The 22,884-nt window shown below is 45.0% G+C and overlaps 1 protein-coding gene across 1 annotated transcript; it reads right to left on the minus strand.

Moving 5' to 3' along the window:
* Window positions 1-6,274: 6,274 nt before the first annotated feature.
* On the minus strand, window positions 6,275-20,106 carry LOC130112804 (MICAL-like protein 2). The gene is made up of 16 exons (XM_056280295.1): window positions 19,769-20,106; window positions 17,671-17,719; window positions 15,777-15,918; window positions 15,482-15,681; window positions 14,780-14,907; window positions 13,861-14,643; window positions 13,528-13,736; window positions 12,543-12,612; window positions 11,798-11,973; window positions 10,871-10,935; window positions 10,552-10,675; window positions 10,288-10,390; window positions 8,864-8,937; window positions 8,633-8,747; window positions 7,864-7,910; window positions 6,275-7,221 (listed from the first exon to the last, which is right to left on the minus strand). Exons 1-16 carry the CDS (start codon window positions 19,909-19,911, stop codon window positions 7,145-7,147), a joined length of 2,505 nt encoding a protein of 834 aa, XP_056136270.1. The 5' UTR covers window positions 19,912-20,106; the 3' UTR covers window positions 6,275-7,144.
* Window positions 20,107-22,884: the final 2,778 nt, after the last annotated feature.

The raw sequence follows: 22,884 nt of genomic DNA on the forward strand, positions 1-22,884 counted from the left end.
GCCCCTTAACTAAGCAGCCTATCAAAAAGTCAATTTTGATGAGGGAAATTTAGAGTTTCGCGTGTGATCCTCCCCAGGCCCTCTTACGTTTAGGTGAAACTCGGAGGGAGGAAAAAATAAAAACCTCACAGTATATTGAGGAGGAAGCTTTCGCTCAAAATCGTACACAACCCATTTACGGTGGAGCTAATATCTCGCCTGTTTGATCACTGAAATACTATAGACTCTGACTTGAGAGTTGGACCAGCATCTGTCCTCGTGAGAGCAGAAACGTAATGTCCCATTAATTTAATTTATGTCATTCAGGATAGTAACATCAGCCTTACATCCGACGCTAACATCAGGCTAACCACTCAGCGTGAGCCCGTGTAATCGCACGCAACAATAATTTCAGCGCAATATTTGTCACTGAAACTTACCTCACTGACTCCATCAACTAATTGCGCAAAATAAATAAATCCCAACATTCTCTAGATTTTGGTTTCAAAATCAGGTTGTCATAGCATTTTCTCTGAGGCAGCTGTAACGTGTGCACCAGATTGTATTACATGTTTGAGAGGCCAGAGCTGAAGTGAGTCGTTAGCATAGCATGTGTTGCATTCCACTGTTAGCGTCAACTTGGTGTGTGAGGTGTGTGTGTGTGTGTGTGTGTGTGTGTGTGTGTGTGTGTGTGTGTGAGAAACGGGAAGAGGATATTGTGTGAAATTGCGTGTGCAGCTTTTCTTTTAACCATGAAAGGGGGAAATGGGATAAAAAAAAGTGTGTCCTACAACAACAACAACAGGGTGTGCAACGTAGACATCAGGCTCTTTAACACGAATAGCATTCCACTGTTGTCAGTAACAGGCATGGTACAATCACATTAGCCAGCCTCAATGAAGCTCGCTAACCTGTGTCTCGGCTCAGTCTCTATGAATTTGTGCGCTGTACAATGTAAAAGAACCACCTCAAAGGCGTAATTATAGTCGGCTCGGCGCCGAAGTTGCACTCTGCAATATTTTAAAAGGATGTTATTGAGTCGCCTTAAAAACGCGTTTCACCCTGAAGACAATGTGCTCCCGAGTTACCGAAGACATGATTCAGTGGGGCAAACAGTTTATCACGGTATGAATAAGGGAGGAATCGGAAAATGCTGTCGCACATCCAAACAGGAACAGATGCGCCTCAAGTAAAGCTACCCCCCCCCCAAAATAAATAAATAAAATAGCCTTGTATTTCCACACTGAAATCTCAGAACAATCAAAGGTTTAAAGTCAAATTCCCTCAGCTTTGTGGATTTCTATCCCCCCCGTTGAATGGCCAGTGAGGAGATCAGGTGGTATTATGTTCATATTCTCGTGATCCCTCTCCTACATCTCTGTGGTCGTTGTGCTAAACGCTAAAGTAGGTTTCTTTTAAAACTCTGTTTTATTGCAAAAGGTATCGAACTTAACACCAGTGGCAAACCCGCCGGGCAGGTAGAAAATCTTTGGAAATTAAATAATCAGGAAAAACGGTTTTATTCTGAGAAATGTTGAAGACAAAAACATTGTTGTTTTAGAGTTTAACTAAAGGAAATGCCGCAGAACAAGTCATGTTTACTTCTTGTCATTTCAAGCATAAGTTTCCTTCATGGTACCGGCCTGACATGCAGACGGGGGGAAGGTACATGCTGCCCCCTGGTGGTATAACCTCACCAATGCATCAACAAAGCCATACATTCAATCAGTCGAAAGGTCTCAGGGAGAATATTAAGGCCACCAGCAGAGAAATGCAAATGAACCTTGAAAAATAGCTGTTTTGGATTCATATTTTACCCAGATAACACTAAGATATGATTTCCTTCCTTGCATGTGTACTTTACTGATGGGCTGACACCCAGTGGATCTATCTGTACAGGTGGTCTCAGAAGCCCTATTCCTCAGAGAGACTCATCTGAGAAGCTGAGGAGGACGAGGTTAGTATCGACTTTTAAATCCATTCTTGAAAGACACTCTTATAGCAAGACTTCTTACAGATTTCTGGGTTCCACAATCTCCCAGGACCTGAGGTGGATATCAAACATAGACACAATCATCAAAAAGGCCCAGCAGAGGATGTACTTTCCCTGCCAGCTCAAGAAATTCAACCTGCTGAGGAACTGCTGATGCCGTTCTACACCGCAGTAATCCAGTCTGTCCTCTGCACATCCATCCATCTGTACACTGGGCGGCACGGTGGCGCAGTGGTTAGCACTGTCGCCTCACAGCAAGAAGGTCCTCGGTTCGAAATCTGGAGTTGCCAAAACTTGGAGGTCATCCCAGTTCGTCTGCTGTGTGGAGTTTGCATGTTCTCCCCTTGTCTGCAGCGGTTTTCTCCGGTTTCCCCCACCATCAAAACAGACACGCATGTTAGATTCCTGCCTGTGCCCTTGACCGAGGCATGGCAATATGAACTGGAGTTGGTCCCGGGGTGCTGCACAGCGGCTGCCCACTGCTCCTAGCTACACAGCTAGGATGGCTTAAATGCAGAGCGTAATTTCCCTGCGGGGATCAATAAAGTATCCGTCCATTATCCAAACCGCTTATCCTGCCCAAAGACTGCTGGAGCCTATCCCAGCAGTCACTGGGCAGCAGGCGACGTGACACCCTGGACAGGCCGCCAGTCCATCACCGGACCCACACACACACACACACATTCACACATAGGAACAATTTAGTACGGCCAATTCACCTGACCTACATGTCTTTGGACCTGGAGGAAACCGGAGCACCCGGAGGAAACCCACACAGACACGGGGAGAACATGCAAACTCCACACAGAGGATGACCCCGGATGACCCCCAAGGTTTGACTACCCCAGGGCTTGAACCAAGGACCTTCTTGCTGTGAGGTGACCGCGCTAACCAGTGTGCCACCGTGGTGCCGCCCTCAATAAAGTATCTCAAAATCAAAAAAAAAATTTCCTCACTGTCTGGTTTGGTTCAGCCACCAAACAGTAAAGAAGAGACAGACTACAACAGATAGGTCAGTCTGCAGAGAAAATAATTGGTGCCAACCCGCCCTCTATTCAGGACTTACACACCTCCAGACCCATCACACCGTGGTCACAACCCGTTCCAACTCCTCCCCTCTGGTAGGCGCTACAGAGCACTGTACGCCGAAACAACCAGATATAAAAACAGTTTTTCCGCAGGCTGTCATTCAAATGAACGCTTAACACTGTCAAATAAATCTAACCATTTGTATATACTGTACTGTACATTGTACATATACTGGTACGCTCTGTCATGTCCATCTACCTCAGGCATGTAAGTAACCAGCTAACATCTATTTCAGCATGTCTGATATATTCTCTGCACCACTGCACTTTATCACCTCTTACTTCACCTGTAGATAGTCAATCCCTGTGAAGATTGTTGTGTTGTAGTGTTGTTATCTATGTTAAGTACACTGAGAGAGCCACAAAACCGGAGTCAAATTCCATGTATGTGCAAACCTACACGGCCAATAGAGATGATTCTGTCTTGTTTTTTATCGCTTTTATAATCCTTCTTGCTTGTTCTGTCATTTATCTATTTTATTTTATTTTTTGTCCTCCCTATGTTTATTGCTCTTGTTTTAGCTATGTATTTCAAATGTGTTAAGTTTTCCTGATTGGTCATTACAGTTTAATGTTGTTTTGAAATGCTATGGTTTACATTACCATTTCTTTTACTTAAGGAACAGATACATCATACACAAGATTGATAATTCAGGGCAAAATAATAATGATAAAGTCCGCGGTGGCGTAGCGGTCTAAGCATCGGCTTGGTGTCGATGCAGTTGCCCACTGGGGACTGGGGTTCGCGCCCCGGTCTCGTCAGATCCGACTATGGCCGGACTCGATGAAGCAGCAATCATTGGCAACGCTGTCTTCGGGAGGGGGGCGGAGTCGGCTTGTGTTCGTCATGTGAATGCGTCTCTGTGTGTGTCGGAAAAACAGTGGTTCGGCTTGGATTCGCCTTGTCACGAAAGTGGGGAGGCGCTTTCCTTCGAGACTGCCGGCCGGAGAGATGCAGTTGGCGAACGCATGCAATACGAGGGTGGGTGTTTGAATTAAAATAGGGATCAATTGGCCACTAAATTGGGAGAAAAAAAGGGAAAAATCAGAAATAAAAATTTTAAAAATAATAATAATAATAATAATAATCTGCAGGCTAATGGATTAAAGGTGAAACGGTAAACCAGTGACAGAGTTATCGAACCCCCCACCAGGTAGACGACACTACAAAAATGAAGAATATTTATATTTCAAGATTGGGTACAATTTCTCCACTTGCTGAGTGAAAACATTTTACAAAGAGACCAGTATAGGAAATCACACCCAACCGAGGAAACACAGAAAATGATTTTTTTTTAAACATCGTGAAATTTAATAACATTGAAAAGGTGAACAAGAGGAAAAAAAACCTGGTGTAATGTTACACTGTAAGCAGGATCCAATGACTGTTAAAATTGTAGTATTTTGGAGTTCAACAGTCAGAAGATTAATTTTAGTGGTTATTTCAAAAGGTTTAAAATGTACAGTAGACCCAAAAGACCTGATGTAAACTGTGAGGAACCACAGGACAGTTTGTACCACACAAACACTATCGCTATCACAACAAATAATTTTACCCATTACAAAATCCTCTCATTTGACAAAAAGTGCTTCTGCATAAAAGAATCCTCAGCATTATTAATGACCATTTGTTAATGTTTTGGACATTTCAGAAACAAGTGATGCTTGCATCCAGATCCAATATGGATCAGTTACTGAACACACGGCCCTCGTAACACAGCCTACGCAAACTAAACTCACTCTCTGAGTGTGATGCTTCATCTCATCAGACACACCGAACCCATCTCCTCTCATCAACTGATAACAAAAAACAATCACTTTGTCTATTCCTCTAGCTAAAACACAACATGCAGATAGAAATCTAATGGTTAACATTCTAACACCCGCTACCCGGTAGTCAGGACTGGAAAAAGTAACACCCACTACCCAGTAGTCAGGACTGAAAGGTAAAACAGGAGTCCAGCCACTCGTCTACAATACAGCCTGAACATCAAACAGGCCATCCTGAATGAAGAGTATGGTCCTAAATGGAGTCCACAGATGTGTGTTTGTTTGCTAGTGTGTATATGTTTGTCACTGTGTGCACGTTTGTTACTGTGTGTTTGTCACTGTGTGCATGTGTGTGCGTGTTTGTTAGTGTGTGCATGTTTGTTAGTGTGTGCATGTTTGTTACTGTATATGTTTGTTAGTGTGTGCATGTTTGTTAGTGTGTGCGTGTTTTAGCGTGTGCATGTTTGTTAGCGTGTGCATGTGTGTGCGTGTTTGTTAGTGTGTGCATGTTTGTTACTGTATATGTTTGTTAGTGTGCGTGTTAGTGTGTGCATGTTTGTTAGCGTGTGCATGTGTGTGCATGTTTGTTAGTGTGTGCATGTTTGTTACTGTGTGCGTCTTGTTACTGTGTGCATGTTTGTTAGTGTGTGTATGTTTGCTAGCGTGTGCATATGTGTTAGTGTGTGCATGTGTGTGCATGTTTGTTAGTGTGTGTATGTTTGTTACTGTGTGCGTGTTTGTTAGTGTGTGTATGTTTGCTAGCGTGTGCATATGTGTTAGTGTGTGCATGTGTGTGCATGTTTGTTAGTGTGTGTATGTTTGTTAGTGTGTGCATGTTTGTTAGTGTATGTGTTTGTTACTCTGCATGTTTGTCAATGTGTGCATGTCTGTTAGTGTGTGTATGTTTGCTAGTGTGTGTTTGTCACTGTCTGCATGTTTGTTAGTGTGTGCATGTTTGTTAGTGTTTGCATTTGTGTGCATGTTTGTTAGTGTGTGCGTGTTTGTTACTGTATACGTTTGTTAGTGTGTGCATGTGTGTGCATGTTTGTTAGCGTGTGCATGTGTGTGCATGTTTTTTAGTGTGTGCGTGTTTGTTACTGTGTGCATGTTTGTTAGCGTGTGCGTGTTTGTTACTGTGTGTGTGTTTGTTAGTGTGTGTATGTTTGCTAGCGTGTGCATATTTGTTAGTGTGTGCATGTGTGTGCTTGTTTGTTACTGTGTGCATGGGTTTTAGTGTGTGCATGTTTGTTACTGTGGATGTGTGTTAGTGTGCATGTTTGTTACTGTGTGCGTGTTTGTTACTTTGTGCATGTTTGTTACTATGTGCATGTTTGTTAGTGTGTTTGTTACTGTGTGCGTGTTGTTACTGTGTGCATGTGCATGTGTGTGCATGTCTGTTACTGTGCGCGTGTGTTAGTGAGTGCATGTTTGTTAGTGTGTGTGTGTGTGTGTTTTGGGGGGCTCAGATTTCAAAGTGTTACAGTAGGTGTCCACAACAGTAGTACAGTAACACTGTGGTTGCATGTCGGTTTTACAATGACATACTATCTCTCTACTGAGAGAAGGACAGAAGAAGCGTGCTTGCTGTGGTCAAGACACCTTTACGCAGTTGTGCGCCGGGTTTACTTGGTGTGTTAGTGCAGCACAGTAAGACAGGGTCAGTACACTGGCGGCTGAAGTTAGCAGCCCAGTGCAGCAGCTAATCGTCTGAAGACCAGATATGACAGAGAGTCAGTGCCACAACGATGTCCAACATGAGTTGTCTGACCTGTGTAACGGCAAGTCTTGTTGTCTGCAGCCTTTCAACATGAGCACACAAACACGCACAATATTCCAACGAGACCCAAAAGTAATGAGTATTAGGAAACTGTGTGTATGCGAGTGTGTAGTCTAAGTAGACGGATTAAGATTAGAGGGGGATTAAACATCAACTGGGGCACTGAACCCAATCACAGCACCGCTAACACTGGTGAGTCACTAACCCTTTAACGGGGGGGGGGGGGGGGTGTATGTGTGTGTGCGTGTGTGTGTGTGTCTCGCCGGTGGGGCTGGGGTAATGTCAGCATCATGAGTGATGGAGTAGACAGAGGGAGGAGCACCTTTCCAGAATCAGTGATGGGAGTGGTGACAGGTAACACACCCCTACTAACTCACTCACACACGTGCGCACACCAGCCATGTCCTGTGAATCAGAGATGAGTTGCGGCATTAAGTCCATGGCGAGAGCGGAGGACACATCAGAGAAAAAGAGGCGGCGGCGGCGGCCTGTGTTCGCGGTCCTCCGGTCACTGGGGTCCCCTCCATCACCACCGTGTCACCCCTCCTTCTTGTTTCCCCACTTGAACAACTTGGACATGGGAGACTTTTTCTTTGTCTTGTCTTTTTTCATGTCTAAGAGAGAGGAGAAGCAATGAGGCAGCATGTTCGAAAGACACACACACACACACACCATAGAACTGAATCTATGCAGAGTAGGAATGAGCTGGGAGACTTTAGCATTAACTTTGGGAATACATTAAGTCAAAATGGCGGCCTTTAGCCCACGGTGGACATTCGCTCATCGCAACGATGACAACCTTTTTTGCGAAGTTCAATCAATCTCCTTAATTTCAGCTTTTGCTTTTCCAGTCATGAATTGCAAATGAAGCGAGCTCTCACGCCCGTCTACTGGAAGGTCAAATTAGCGGGCTGCATTTATCCATTTGGCTAATAGGATCTCTGCTGACAGAAAGGGGGGGGGGGACATTTTGTTTGATGCTTTTTTTCCCCCATTAATAGACATTAGACTCAGCGAGATGAAAACATTACCTCGCAGCCCCCCTCAAAAAGCACCGCACTCACACACACACCCTGTCATGAATTACATCATGTGTATTGTATGTACTTCAGTGACAACACGTGATGATGGAAATCTAAATTGGATGATTTGCAGCCTGTTAAATTGCGGTGGCAGAGAGGTTGCTATAACTAATGAGCGCGCTAAAAGTATGGGCGATGGGGGTCGCCGCTTCTGTAGGCGGCGGGGAGACTCACCAAAATTCTGCATCATCTTGTTCAGTTGCTCGTCCTCCTCTTCCTCCCTGAGCATATGACACACGTGCACAAAAAATATACAGGGATGAACAAAACCACATTTGTACATACACATGTTCAGAACTCACAAAGCATACACAATACAGTCGTATAGTCTGAAGGAGTTACATCCATCCATTATCCAAACCGCTTATCCATCACAGGGCCAACACCCATACACACCTAGGGACAATTTAGTACAGCTGATTGAGTCACCTGACCTACTTGTCTTTGGACTGTGGGAGGAAACCCACACAGACACGGGGAGAACATGCAAACTCCACACAGAGGACGACACCGGGACAACCCCCCAAGGTTGGACTACCCCAGGGCTCAAACCCGGGACCTTCTCGCTGTGAAGCGACCGTACTAACCACTGCGCCACCGTGCCGCCTTAAGGAGTTACAGCTAAAGTGAATTGTAAGAGTGAGCTCATTGAAAATAATAGCACATGCTAAAGCAAGAGAAACCCCCCCCCCATAATCTCTCTGTCTCTCTCCCTCTCACACACACACACACACACACACACACACACACACACACACATAAATACAGTCAACAGGCTTACATACACTAATTTTGACAATCTCTTACTGAACTCAAGGAATGAAAACTTTAAGAGGCCTGCATCACTACTTCTTGGCTCTCTCTCTCTCTCTCTGACATTCTCACGAATAGAGGAGTATACATTGTCATCTCTCTCAAAAGTGAAAATATCAGCTGTTCATACCTGAGTCTGTCTTCATCCAGACCGTCAACTATAGCATTTCTATCATTGACAATCCCAACCAGTTTGGCCATCAGCTCCTCTTCTCTTCTCCGGTCCCTCGTTGTTTTCAAATGTTCTGCATGTACACATGACACAGGTTTTGGTTTGCAGATGTTCATTTGCTTTACTTCAGATAGTCTGTATTGTGTTGATCATGCCAGATGTTTTCCACCCAACACCCCAGGACCTCACCTGGTTTCTCCAACAGTCCCCTAAGCTCTTGTTCCACACTAGGCTGCTGTTCCTCCAGGTCCTGGGTTCTCGCTCTATGCACACACACACATGCACACACATGCACGCAAAGACGCAACACGGAGAAAAATGTCAAATATAATTAAGTATATATGTATACAGCTTGATTTATTGAGTATGCATGCTCTTTTTCAACTTCATCCTCCATCATGTGCATTCAGTAACATCCATTCATTGTAGAAAGTGCTCAGTGCCACCTCATACTGACAGGTTTGATACCATGGTTGTGTGGTTGAGAAGACAAACAACCCCCCTTTGGTGTAAGAGCTGTGGCATGCTTTAAACAAAGTGCTGTTCAGAATGTGGGATAGCGTCAGAAAGGTCCTTTCCAATGGCTTCACTCAAGGGGCTTGTGTCCGAAATGTTTTTTAACTTTCCGAAATCAACGTTCCAAAGTCTACATCTAGTTTCCAAAGCAAACAGCCAGGTGTGAAAATGGGCGGGGTTCGAGGTGGTCTGCAGATTCTGTTCTGTTCATCCATCCATCCATTATCCAAACCGCTTATCCTGCTCTCAGGGTCGCGGGGATGCTGGGAGCCTATCCCAGCAGTCATTGGGCGGCAGGCAGGGAGACACCCTGGACAGGCCGCCAGACCATCACAGGACCAACACACACACACACAAACACACACACAAACACACACACACACACACACACACACACACACACACACACACACACACACACACACACACACACACACACACACACACACACACGCACACACACACACATTCACACCTAGGGACAACTTTAGTACAGCCAAGTCACCTGACCTACATGTTTTTGGACTGTGGGAGGAAACCAGATCACCCTGAGGAAACCCACACAGCCACGGGGAGAACATGCAAACTACACACAGAGGGTGGCCCGGGATGACCCCCAAGGTTGGACTACCCCGGGGGCTCGAACCCAGGACCTTCTTGCTGTGAGGCAACCATGCTAACCACTGCGCCACCGTGCTGCCCACTATTCGATTCTGTTCATTTGTCACAGAAGTACTTCCACTGCTGTGTTGACCGCTCACCATTCACCATGAACAGCTTTGAGGGTCTCTGAGTGTTCATCTTTGTCCACATTTCTTTGACCCCTCACGTTGTGATTACCAAGACTGCCTGTTTATAACCCCGCCCCTCTCTGTGACAGACAGCTTCTCGCCCCACCTTCGACTTTGGCTGTTGGGAAAAGGAATGAGTGACTTTGCTGCCTGATGTGGTCAGAAGATGAGTCGTACATACGAGTTTGTTTGAAGCATTTATAACACTTAGCTTAAGTGACACATTGATGCCTTAAGACATGAATATCTTCACCAAGTTTGTGTGTCAGCATGTGTGCACATCCGCATGTGTGTGCTTGTACTCACATGTACACCAGTTCGGACTCACGGCGTATGGCCACCTGTTTGTTCCTGATCAGGTTGAACCATTCAACCATTAATTCATCCATGTTGGTGTCCTCTTGCCCCTCTGACAACATGAATAACAAGAAATCATTTCACCTCTTACCCTTCCTCTCACAGCATCCTGTTTTTTGTTTTGTTTTGTTTTTTTGCCCTCCTTTCAACCCAGGTGACTATTACCAGGATGTCCCTACTAAAGGAGGGCTGCATGCATGCTGCGTAGTTTACCTTCTTCACAGTGGCGAAGCCGCAATTCAAGATCCACTCCTCTCCCCTCCAAATCATTCAGGTTATCTTCGATCCCCTGCAGCTCCTGAAGAATCCTCTCCTTGGGGATGTAATCTGGTTTGGTCTTTATGCACACAGATAAAACCTCTAAAATGCCTGAGCTCTCAAAACCATTCATTGAAGACCTCAAACTGCAGAATTGTCACTCTTTTGATACATGGTCAGTCATGTTACACACACACACACACACACACACACACACACACACACATTCAGCAGTATGCATTATTTCCTGTCTCATATGACAGACCGTAGCTACCTTAGAGGTCTTCAGCTCTGGCTGGACACCATTTGCAGTTGGAGAGCTCTTTCCATTCAGAGAGCCTGAGAAAGAGATAGGACGAAACGGATGAAACGGAGCAAGGACCATCCGGAAAATGGAAAGCAAAGAGCAAAAGGCGTGACAGGAAATCCTGAGATGATTTCAGGCTTCAATTATGCATGTTTCCTTGTTAGATATGATGCACCTCATGAAGCTGGCTCCTCGCTCACAAGCTAACATGTAGTCTTATGTTTAGCTGTACAATCCGTGTAGATTTTTTTTGGGGGGGGGGGGATTTGTGACCCCCTCCAAACACATTTGTGAGTGAGTAAATCTAAAAATATATCCTTTTATAAGAAGTCAAAGATCTTTTGTCTTGAGTTTTTTTTTTTTTGTAAATTAACATTATAATCATTATTGGTTAAAAAATTTGCAAAATATATTTTTTAGCCTGCCCCTAATATTCTACCACTTAGTAGTGTCCATATCATTTCATTTGCGAATGGATTTCACAGACACGCCATCTACAGAAATGCAAGTGAGATGTGCGCCATCACATTTAACGGACTCGAACAAATAAGTCTTTTGGTAAAAGTGTTGAAGTGTTTCTGATGTATCTGCATGCTTCTCTGGACTGTCTGTTAGCTTAAGACACGACAGACTAGCCAACGTTAGCTGTGTTGAACCAGTGCAAAAAAGCATCTATTTTACACTGCCGATGTTAAGCATCCGATCTTGGACGTGATGTAGAGAACAGGTAACATTAACTACCTAATTGAAAATGAGCAGTCAGTACTGAGCCCATTTCAAATTCATAACTTAAGACGGTAATCCCGTACAAAGACTGTGCCTCACATCTATGACTCTGTGTGTCCCTGTTTAAAAGGAAGAGGGTGCAGAAAGTAAGTGTAATTGTGTTCATACCCGTAGGTCCAGATCCAGAGCTAGAATCACGGTGACTGGGGAGATGCGTGGAGGAAGGGCCTGGTTTTGGCTCTGAAATCTGGGACTTTCCTTCTCCAGTAGCCTGGGGTTTTGAGGGACTGCCCATTTCCTTCCTATTGGAGAGGACAGGAGATGCCTGCTTTGGACCTACAGGTCTGTAAAAGGTGGGCAAAGGGTAGACACAAGGAAGTTGAGGGTTTAGAAAATAAAAACATAAAGAGTTATGATTAAGGCCCCTAAATGGAGTCGTCTTGCTCATCTCATCTCATTAGTCAGTTTGGCTTTAGCTCATCTGACGAAGGGAACTCTGAACATATGCTGCACCATGAAGGACTCGACACTGTTTGGATTTCATAACGCATGTGGCAGAAGAGGGGAGTCTGAACTCTCTGACAACAAATGATGACTGAGCCATTTGGAGGAGCAGCAGGAGTGCACTTCCTGTGGAATGAAAGGGTTGGGCAGACAGAAGAAGAATAGATAGATGGCTGGGGCAGGGGAAAACAAAAAGTATCACAGATGCAAATGATGCACGGTTATGTTTTGATCCGAGCCAAGTGTCCATGCCCCACTGCTGAAGTAATGATGTGGGAACAAAGCCAGTGAGGGGTTGGGAATAAACTGAGTGAGAGTTTGAATAGTGTGTCATGGAAAATAAGAAAAATATTTGGGGCAAGTTTATAAACCAAAGAATGATCAGTTGAAGTGGACAGAAATGTCTTACTTTGTTTCCTTGGAGACAGGTTTGAGCATCGACCTCCACTCTGTAGGAGAATGACTGCTCTCCGATGTTTCTGAAAAAGATAAAGGAGTGCATCAGAGCTTTCCTCCATCACACCATTCTACATTATTCATGAAGCATCTCCTAGCGTGTAGGTTGTCATTTGTCAATGGTTTATTGACTAGATCCGTTGAACTCAGGGGCGGGGCGTCCAGGTAGCATAGCAGTCTATTCCATTGCCTACCAACACGGGGATCACCAGTTCGAATCGTTGCCTCCGGCTTGGTCGGGCGTCCCTACAGACACAATTGGCCGTGTCTGCGGCTGGGAAGCCAGATGTGGGTATGTGTCCTGGTCGCCGCATTAGCGCCTCCTCTGGTCGGTTGGGGTGCCTGTTTGGGAGGGGGGACTGGGGGGAATAGTGTGATCCTCCCACGTGCTACGTCCCCCTGGCAAAACTCCTCACTGTCAGGTGAAAAGAAGCAGCTGGTGACGCCACATGTATCGGAGGAAGCATGTGGAGGAAGCGACTCATGTATCGGAGGAAGCATGTGGTAGTCTGCAGCCCTCCCCGGATCGGCAGAGGGGGTGGAGCAGAGACCGGGAAGGCTCGGAAGAGTGGGGTAATTGGCCAGATACAATTGGGGAGAAAGGGGGGTGGGGGGGTAGAGCCAAGGGAGCATAGTCCTTGTTCAGTTGAGAGAGAATGGAATAATGGACTGACTTTCCATTGGCCAGAAAGCTTCTCAACGTGGCATATGAGAAAGTTTCAAAGCGAATGGGGTTTGTTGAGCAAAGCAGAGCAAAAATCGTTTAAAAAAAGAAAAACTGAATGAATAATGCTGTTTGACAAACACTGTTCACTGTATTTTACACGTGCCACTTTACATGACCTTACTTCACATGACCTTGCACACCTCCCTTTCCTGACATGCGTTACAGATTATTTCTATGAACATTTTCAAGGTGTTTGAATTTAAAATATAACCTAAAATGTTGAATGATGCTGTACTGGTAGGCTTGGAGGACCCGATATCTGGGGCTCTGGCAGCCAGTCCGCTCCTGCTGGTTGGGGTTGGGGTCGGGCTAGGAGTTATGGATGGCATCTGCAAGTCAGCTAGAAGTGAGGGGTTCGCTTTGAGCTTCACTCGTACCTTGGCACCCTCAGACACCTTCTTCGGGGGCTCAGGTTCAGGTCTGAGAAGAATGACTGAGTATTAGATACCATTTGTCCCCAGTGAAAATATTCATTAAAATGTTATAAGAAATATATCTTCTATCATCGTCTGGTTTGTGTATGTGAGTCTGTGGGGCTACTCACTTGTCAGTTTTCCTCAGCGCTACGTTGGTCCATGCTGGCTTAATTTCATTATTGTTGCTCTCTTTAGATAGTTTCTTAGAGATAAAGGCGGCTGCAGCCTGGGTTTTACTACTGCTACTGTTCTCACCTTTAGACCCGGCCTTTCCGTGACCCCCTCCTAAGTCAACAGCTATAACCCTATTACCACCTGAGCCCCCTTTCACATAGACTTCCTTATTCCCCACATCGGTGACACTCACAACCACATTAACATGCGGATCACCCTTCAATCCCTGGCCCTGATAGTTCACATTCAACCCCCTACTTGTGTTTAACTTCTTGACTGGTGTCTTGTCGTCAGCCCCAGCAGCAGTACCAATATTTCCATTTTGGGGGAAATTCAGCTTGGCTTGCTGTGTCTTCTCTGCAGTAGTAGAGGTCCGTGAGGCTGCAGCAGGAGTGGTGACGACGGTGGTGGTGAAAGTAGAGCTATACATTGCCCGTGGGGCTGCAGTGGGCTTGGTGACAGTGGCGGTGGGTGTGGGTGTGGGGTTGGGAGCAGTCTCACGACCTCTGCTTGAGGGAGAAAAGCTCAAATCAGACTGCCGCGGAGATGATGTAGAGATGGTGGTTGAAATGGTGACCGGAGCGATGGACCTGTCTCTCGTGGAAGAAAGCCAGGATGGCCCCAACTTGGAGGGGGCAGGGTTAGGGCTAGTTGTGTTGGCCCTAGAGGGTTGTGACTCAGGGGCGTATTTGGATACAAGGGTATTGCTGGGCAAATCTCTGAGAGGTGTGTTTGACCTGGAGGATGGACAAAAGGCTATATTAAGGAAAGTTTTAATAGAAACAACTTCGATCAGGATTTTAATCTTAAAACCTATCTGCCATTAAAGTAGGAAAAAGACGGAAAATTTGGTTGTTTCACTGGGGCTCTTACTTGGCACAGCTTCTGTGATAGAGTTTCCCGTCCACTAGATGTCGCTGTACCAAGTGAACGTGCTTGTGACAGGACACGCACTTATTATTGAGGGTGCCTGCTGGATTGGACTTCTCAACAGACACGTCCTATTGAAAAAGGAGCATAGGAGGGGAGAAGGAGAAAAAAAAAGGGGGGGATAATGAGGTACCTTGTTAAGTAGAAATAAGATCTTAATCCATGACATTCATTCATTGCATAATATGTATTTTCTGTAGAGCTTTTCCAGTCCTACAACACAAAGTGCTTTGCAATGACATCACTGCGTCCCTTTCCGGTATAGACCCCAATGGGGATCAAATCCCTATCCTTGGCAGTATTAGTGCCATGCTCAAGGTGCTCTACCAAGTGAGCAATGGGACCATAGGTGCTTATCAGCAGTTTTTTATTAATATTCCTGCTTTGAAAAAAAAAACAATAATGGGCATTAGGGTTAGTTTTCTTTTGCTCTTTTTTTAAAAATGCCACCATGCTATTCCGCTATAAAACTGTTTTTAGCCACGCTACTTGGAAAATACTTTGGAATTTTTGTGACCTGTAGGTCACTTGTTATCTGTTTTGGTCATCAGAAAACCGGTATCACCCATTGATGGCAGTGGTTAGAAATTCTTGTGGCGAGTTAGTGCAAGCCCCTCGTTTTAAGGATGAGACAACAGAGGTTACCTTTGTTGAAATGCTGGCCGTTTGTGGAGGTCTAACTGGTGTGGGGACGGGGTTGAGGCTGGGGGAGGGTCTGGGAGGGCAGTTCTCCGTGGCGGGTTTGGAGGAGGGGAACACCTTGGAGACCACAGGCTGATTCTTCTTTCCAGATGGCTCCTCTGTAGAGCCCTCTGATGGACGCTTCACACCTGCCATACCGCCAACTACATACACACAAGTGGCGGTGAGTACACACACACACACATGCATGCACACACACACACACACACACACACACAGTACGCATACAGAGACTCACTGGGAGAGCGTCCATGGAAGTAGTTGTAGTACTGGGAGACATATGTCAGGATACTGAGGCGGTCAGGAATCTTAAGCGCCACCATGTCTTCTGCATCCAACAGGGCTGGAATTCCCAGTTCGTCCTCTGCAACCCTGAATGCCTTGGAAGACATTGGAAATCATCCAACTAAATAACAGACAGAAGTTGATGTATGTGGAGCACGATACTCCGAGTCAGAACCGCTCGTAAAAATAGATCATAATGGATTGCCTGCCAAACTTTATCGGGTTGCTAAGACAGACTCTTGACAGACACATAAAAACGTTCTGCTCCACCTGCATGCTTCTATGTTACACATGACTCTCAAGTGGTGTGTGTGTGTGTGTGTGTGTGTGTGTGTGTATATGTTTTGTACATCATACAGTTTAAATAAATGTTTAAGCTGTATCTCAAAGCCACAGAACAAATCTCCACAGTAATTGTACAGGGCAATAGGGGAGTAAATGGGACAAGTTTAAACATCAGGGATTGTTGTGTGCATGCCAAAACAGGCGACTGCAGGGACACAGAAGGGGAAGAAAAAAACAAAAAACAATAGCAAACAAGTACAAACAGGCTTCAGCAACTTTTAAGCAGAAGCACAACTAACATGCACGTATTTCACCATTACAGCCAGTCGGGAAGACACAATAAGATGTATAATGTGTCATTCTGCTGCGTTATAAAATTCTCCTGCGTAGTAGCATATGTTGCAGATATGTCCACTTTATTATACTGTGTATATTCATATAGTATATAGATATATATAGTATAGTATATATATATCTATATATACTATATAGATATATATAGTATAGTGTGTATATATACTATATATAGATAGATATATAGTATATGAATGTGCATATGTACATATGTATGTATATATGTGTGTGTATATGTGTGTGTATATATATAGAGAGAGAGAGAGAGAGAGAGAGAGAGAGAGAGAGAGAGAGAGAGAGAGAGAGAGAGAGAGAGAGAGAGAGAGAGAGACAGACAGACAGACAGACAGACAGCTCTGTCTCCTTTAAAGTCATTATGACAAAGATGTAAAAGTCGAGCTGGAAACGACATAGGTCCCTTGTAAGTTTTGGAGGCAAAAATTATCTTGGTCTTTCTCTAGTTTAAATGATTTTTCACAAATTGTGAAATTCGTGCAAACAAACTACTATTTCAGTTTACCAAATTGTTGTTTTGCCCCGCTCGTTTTAGGCTTGGTTTCACGGTGCTTAAAAAAAACAATTTCTTTTGACGAAATACTTTCACTTTTTAAACGAGGTCAGCCAAGATGCGTGCACATACAGACACACACACACACACACACACACACACATTCATGCACGCACACGCACATTCATGCATGCACGCACACACACACACTTGAATGAGCAGAAGGTCGGGCTGTTAAGTTTATTGGCAGACACAAACTTTAATTCCTAGGTACCGTATGTTAGTGCTCCAATGAGAGAATCAAAGTTAACAATCGTACAAAACATCCTTTATACCCACGAATCCTCCAAACGAGACACTTGTACATCATATCGAACTACTGCTCAAGTCATTTCTGTTCCTCTTATCTCCCCTCCTGCTTTGCTATGAGCGCAATATCCTCATGCCAATCTCAAGAAATGCTAGCATGCCATATCCAGGACAAACACACACAGAGGGCACAACTTCCTGTTAAGCTACAGAGACGGGAAAGGACTCCCGGGGGGGGGGGGGGGGCAGCAGTGAACGAGTTGAGATAAGAGTTTGATCTTCTACAAACTAGACACTTGCAGCAGTGATGTCAACACAGACACCAGATCAGCTGAGACATACAGATTCTATAAGCAGACCAGGACAAGCCACAATTCAAAACCCATCGTACCAGTTTGTTGTTCTCATAGACGTTGTCCTTCTTCAGGGAGTCAAAATTGCTGCGTGGAGAAGAAAGAGAGGACAGAGAGGACAGAGAGATGATTCAAATAAATACTTAAGATACAGCCAAATGTCTTCCTTCGTTGCTTGGCTTTAAAGGGACAGTTTGCCCCAAAATCAAAAATACATGTTTTTCCCACTTCCCTGTTGTGCGCTATCTGTCCATCTAGATTGTTCTGGTGCAAGTTGCCGAGTTTCATAGACGGCTGCCCTCTTTGGAGCTGGATGGTAACTCAGCTTGTGTTGGTCAAAGCATAAAGCAAAGAAAAATTAAAAAGCTCAACAGCAACGTCTCTTTCCAGAAAAGATAACCCAGTTACTCAAGATAATCCAGACCTTGTTGTGAGCAGTTTCGTGCAGGAATTAGTTTCTTAGACCGAACTACACCTACATGAAACTGCTCACAACAAGATCTGTGGATTACTTTGAGTAACCGGGTCATGATTTCTGGAAAGAGGCATTGCTGTTGAGCTTCTTAAAAAAAAAATTTTTTTTTTGGTGCTTCAAGCAACGCAAACCAAGTGCCAACCAGTTCCATTGTATTCAAGAGAAGGCAGACATCTCCATGGCAGATGTCTCCCAAACTCGGCGACTCGCACCAAAATGATCTAGATGGATAAATAGCTCTACAGGTAAGAGGAAAACGATGTCTTTTTGATTATGGGGTGAACGGTCCCTTTAAAGTTGTGTTGGTCAAATTTGCTTGGCCTAGTTTCCTTACAATTGCACAACTGCCTGCTGAATTCTATTAGACAGTCGATCATTTGTCATTATTTCGCCGATGTCGCTTGGCATCAAGTTGTGACTGAGAAGTCACTGTGATCTCTCTGGCACAACACTGGACCATTTACACATGCCGAGGACGTTTCAGAAAAGGAAAACAGCCCAACTGACCTAACAGCAGAGCCCTCATTTACTGTTGCACTGCAGCTGCAATAAAATCCTAACTAATTTGATTAGTGCTTGAACCCCTGTAAACTTGCAATGTGCCGCCATGTCGGTCTGGGTGAGACTAAAAGCTGGAGTGGGTGAGTGGAGCGGAACAGCTGTGCGTCCTCTTAAGGTGACTGATTTACTCATTATTCAGTAAAAAGGCAAGGAGTACTCTCTGGAACTGACACAGAGTAAATCTGATATATATACTGGATTGACAACACTATTTCATCCAGTTGAGGCCAGATTTTTTTCCCTCCAACATATCATCATCTAGGATTATCTAAAAAGAATGGATCCAACTCTATTAAAGTTTAGAGCAATGGCAAAAAGCCTTTGGTACCCAACCGTAATTCAGTACGAGATGTTCCCTGTGAAGAAAAGGGAAACACTTTCTGCAGAATTCAGACAAGGTCAAAATTCACGATGATGGACTCCAGTTACCAGTAATAGACAAGGATGTCTAGTGAGTGTGTCTGTGTGCGGGTGTGGGGGGGTCATGTTTTTGAATTATATATCTAATAACATATTTTTCACATTGAAAACAAACCTATGAAGGAATAAAGAAAAAAACAGCCTGGTAGACTAACTAGAATAATACTAGAATAACACCAAAGGGTCAGGCTGCAACAGGACCCGGAATAAAAATTGAGCTCCTGGGTAAAAAAAAAAGAAAAAAAGAGAAAGAAAAACTGCGTTCAGGATTCATCATCCCAGGCTAATGGGGAATTCTTCAGTAGGGCTTCCATCCATATACGTCACATACATAGGACACTGTCATCACTGGAGGGCAAGCTGCGTTTTATTTTCCCATTGCTTCTTACCCAGACCCCCTAAAGCTCGGCAAAATCCCCCCTCCACACACACACACACACACACACACACACGCGCGCGCGCACACCTGGCAAAGATACAAAACAAAACACGTCAGCGTTATACCAGCTGATGGTACTAGTTTAGTCAAAACTTAAGTGTGGTTTAGTTCAAGATTAAGTACGTTCAGTAGTCTTAAGTTTAAAAAAAGCGATGGGGCTCTTGATACGTTTCCTGTCGTCGTCTGCGATCTGGCTTTGACCACCTCGTCCGCAGCTGGGACCGGGCCAGGAGGTACTTACATGAGGTCGGGTCTGTGGATGTGGATGAGGGCACAAAACGCCAGCCCGTCTCTGAAGGACGTGGTCATGTTGGTGATGTTCACGTCCCGGTAGCCCTCGCACCGAATCTTACACCACTGCTGGAGAGCTTTCACGGCCGACATGCCAGGAAACAACCAACACAAAACAACACAAAACAACAAAACGAAACAAAACAAAAATTAACTACACACACGATCGACGGCGGGGCAGTCGCGCGCGGACACGACCCTGATGCCGATTCAGATTCACGCCAAATATACGTTTTGTTCTGTTTTAATTTTTAACTTTCTTTTTTTTTGTTGGTTTCTTTCACGAGTCTTCCCAGTAGGCTGTGTGTATCCGGAAGCAGTTTAAGGGATTTGACACCTTTGTGAGGTTTCTCGTGGCGTTACATGGGTGGAGTTCAGTATCGGCTTTCGCTTAGCCCCCCCTCCTCCTCCCGCCCCCCTCTCTCTCTCTCTCTCTCTCTCTCTCTCTCTCACTCTCACTCTCACACGCACACACACACACGCGCACACACACACACTCTCCCCACTGTGTGTATACAGGTGTTGAGTGTGTATTCATGCTTCTGTGACCGTCGTTATCGTTGCATAGTTGGTGCTGCAAGTAAGTCAAAGAAGGTTGAAACAGCTCATGTGGATTCAACCTTCTTTGGTCTTCTTACCTGGATAATGAGCACGCATCAAGACATCCTGAAAGTAAGGAACACATGCCCCCGCCCCCCATGTATATCATGACGTCACAGCCTAAAACCCATTTAGGCGGGTGTGGTTGGTGCTGCTGATATCCTTGTTCTAGGCGGGCCTTATGACCTTTGAAAGGGCTGATAGGCGGCGAGTGGCGAGCATTATTGACAAAACAAGGAGACACACGAAAACGACTCAGCTAAATGCAGGTGGTGTATGTCGTGTATTTGTTTGTTTGTGTTTGCTCAGTTTTTACCCTAAATGAGACCTATTCACAGCCCTTTGTTAAAATGTTGGGCAAGTTCTTTCAGAAGCCACATCTTTTGATATATTCTTCCCCTGTTTTTTTTTTTTATTTTTAGGTCAGGGTTTAGATACCCGCAAGAAGTTTGCGGGGCTCCTCAACTCACAATGAAACAGTACATTGTTAAATACCTGACAACAAAAAGCTTTTGGATGCCAGCGCCGGCTGTGTGGAGATTGCGTGCTCACACATACATGTTAGGTGTGTGATGGACTTAGACCTGGTGTCCAGAGTGTCTCCCTGCTTCTGCCCAATGTGTGATTGCATTACCCCCCCCCCAACCGCGACCCCTGAATTGGATTAAGCGGGTACGGATGATAGATGGGTGGCTGAAGTATTAAACCTGTACCAGCATAACTACGCATTTTTAATTTCACTATGTTGTCAAAGACACACACACACACACACACACAGAACCCTCACAGAAGTCTGTGAAAAAAACTTTTCCTGCGGTCTACCCTTCCCCATGATGTGGACTAACACACAAAACACTTAATCCCTCTAAACCCAGACAGGAAATGCTCTAGTCAGCAGAGGAGAATGCGTTTGACAGAACCCTGCTACTCCCCCTCTTGCATTTGTTGTGGCCCTCTTGCTCGCAGTTTCACCCAGCGTTAAACTCCCATCTGGAAAGAGTTAGCTTGCAACATTTCACTCATAGCCAAAGAAAACATATCTGTCGTGAGCCAAGTTTTGTGTAGTGTAAATAATCTCAAAACCGCCAATATGGAGGAGATTAGGCTGAACAGCAATTTGCTTATATCGTCTAGTTGTTGGTAGTTTCAAGGCTAAGGATGCTAACTGGCGCTCGGATTCGGCGTCGCTCTTCTTCTGCTCATTTTCAGTCGTCTGCTCATTACGCCGTCACTCCGCCCCCTGGAAGTGTGGAGAGAAGAAGTTGCGGAAGCATGGAGAGCTGAATTAAAGTTAACGCGTAATGCATTAATTTAGCATAGTCCTCCTGGGACTGTGCACACACACACATCCTGACAATGCCCCGTCTTAATAAACCCAGGGTTTGCGTCCGGGTAGCGTAGCGGTCTATTCCGTTGCATACCAACATGGGGATCGCCGGTTCGAATCCCCGCGTCACCTCCGGCTTGGTCAGGCGTCCCTACGGACACAGTTGTCTGCGGGTGGGAAGCCGAATGTGGGTGTGTGTCCTGGTCGCTGCCCTAGCGTCTCTTCTGGTCGGTCGGGGCGCCTGTTTGGGGGGAGGGGGAACCTGTGGGGAATAGCGCGATCCTCCCACACGCTACATCCCCCTGGTGAAACTCCTCACTGTCAGGTGAAAAGAAGCGGCTGGCGACTCCACATTATATGGGAGGAGGCATGTGGTAGTCTGCAGCCCTCCCCGGATCGGCAGAGGGGGTGGAGCAGCGACCGGGACAACTCGGAAGAGTTGGGTAATTGGCCGGATTCAGTTGGGTAGAAAAAGGGGGAAATTTTTCAATAAATAAATAAACCCAGGGTTTGCCATGGTGGTGGGGGGAGGGGTGGGATACCCTGTGGGGTGAAAAAAAAGTTGAATAGACATGAATAGACAAACAGAAGAGAGGGAAGTAAGAGTAAATGAGATGATAAAGGACAGCAGGTGGAGGAGCCTTTAATGTTGTGAAGGCATAAAACCAGGAAGAGGCTATAAAAGTGTTGTGCAAACGGGCTGAATGCAAGACTACCTGGTTAATCAATTCTAAGACTATGCATGCAAATATACAAGATATGAACCAAATGATGGAAAGGATTACACTGTCCATGTTTATAATTTACATGAGATTTCAATTATAAACTTTAAACATGGCAGTAGTGGAATACTGCATTGGGATAGACAGCGATTTGTGTGGTCGGGTTCTTTTGGAAAATCAAAGCAATGGAAAAGGCCAGATTCAAAGGATGCGGGAGAGGGTACAATAACCACACAAAGGTTATGTACACAGGGAGTCCTGCACAGCGAAGCACGAAATTATCATTAATCAAGACCAAAGCGCTCCATATATTACTGCAACTATGCTAACCCAAACTAAGAGCATGTTTGCACTAGTTATCAGAGTATTTTTTTTGGTAAGCATTTTCATCCTCATATCGTTGTCTTTATTGCAGTA

This window comes from Lampris incognitus, chromosome 5 (assembly GCF_029633865.1).
Source record: "Lampris incognitus isolate fLamInc1 chromosome 5, fLamInc1.hap2, whole genome shotgun sequence".
Lineage (NCBI taxonomy): Eukaryota > Metazoa > Chordata > Actinopteri > Lampriformes > Lampridae > Lampris > Lampris incognitus.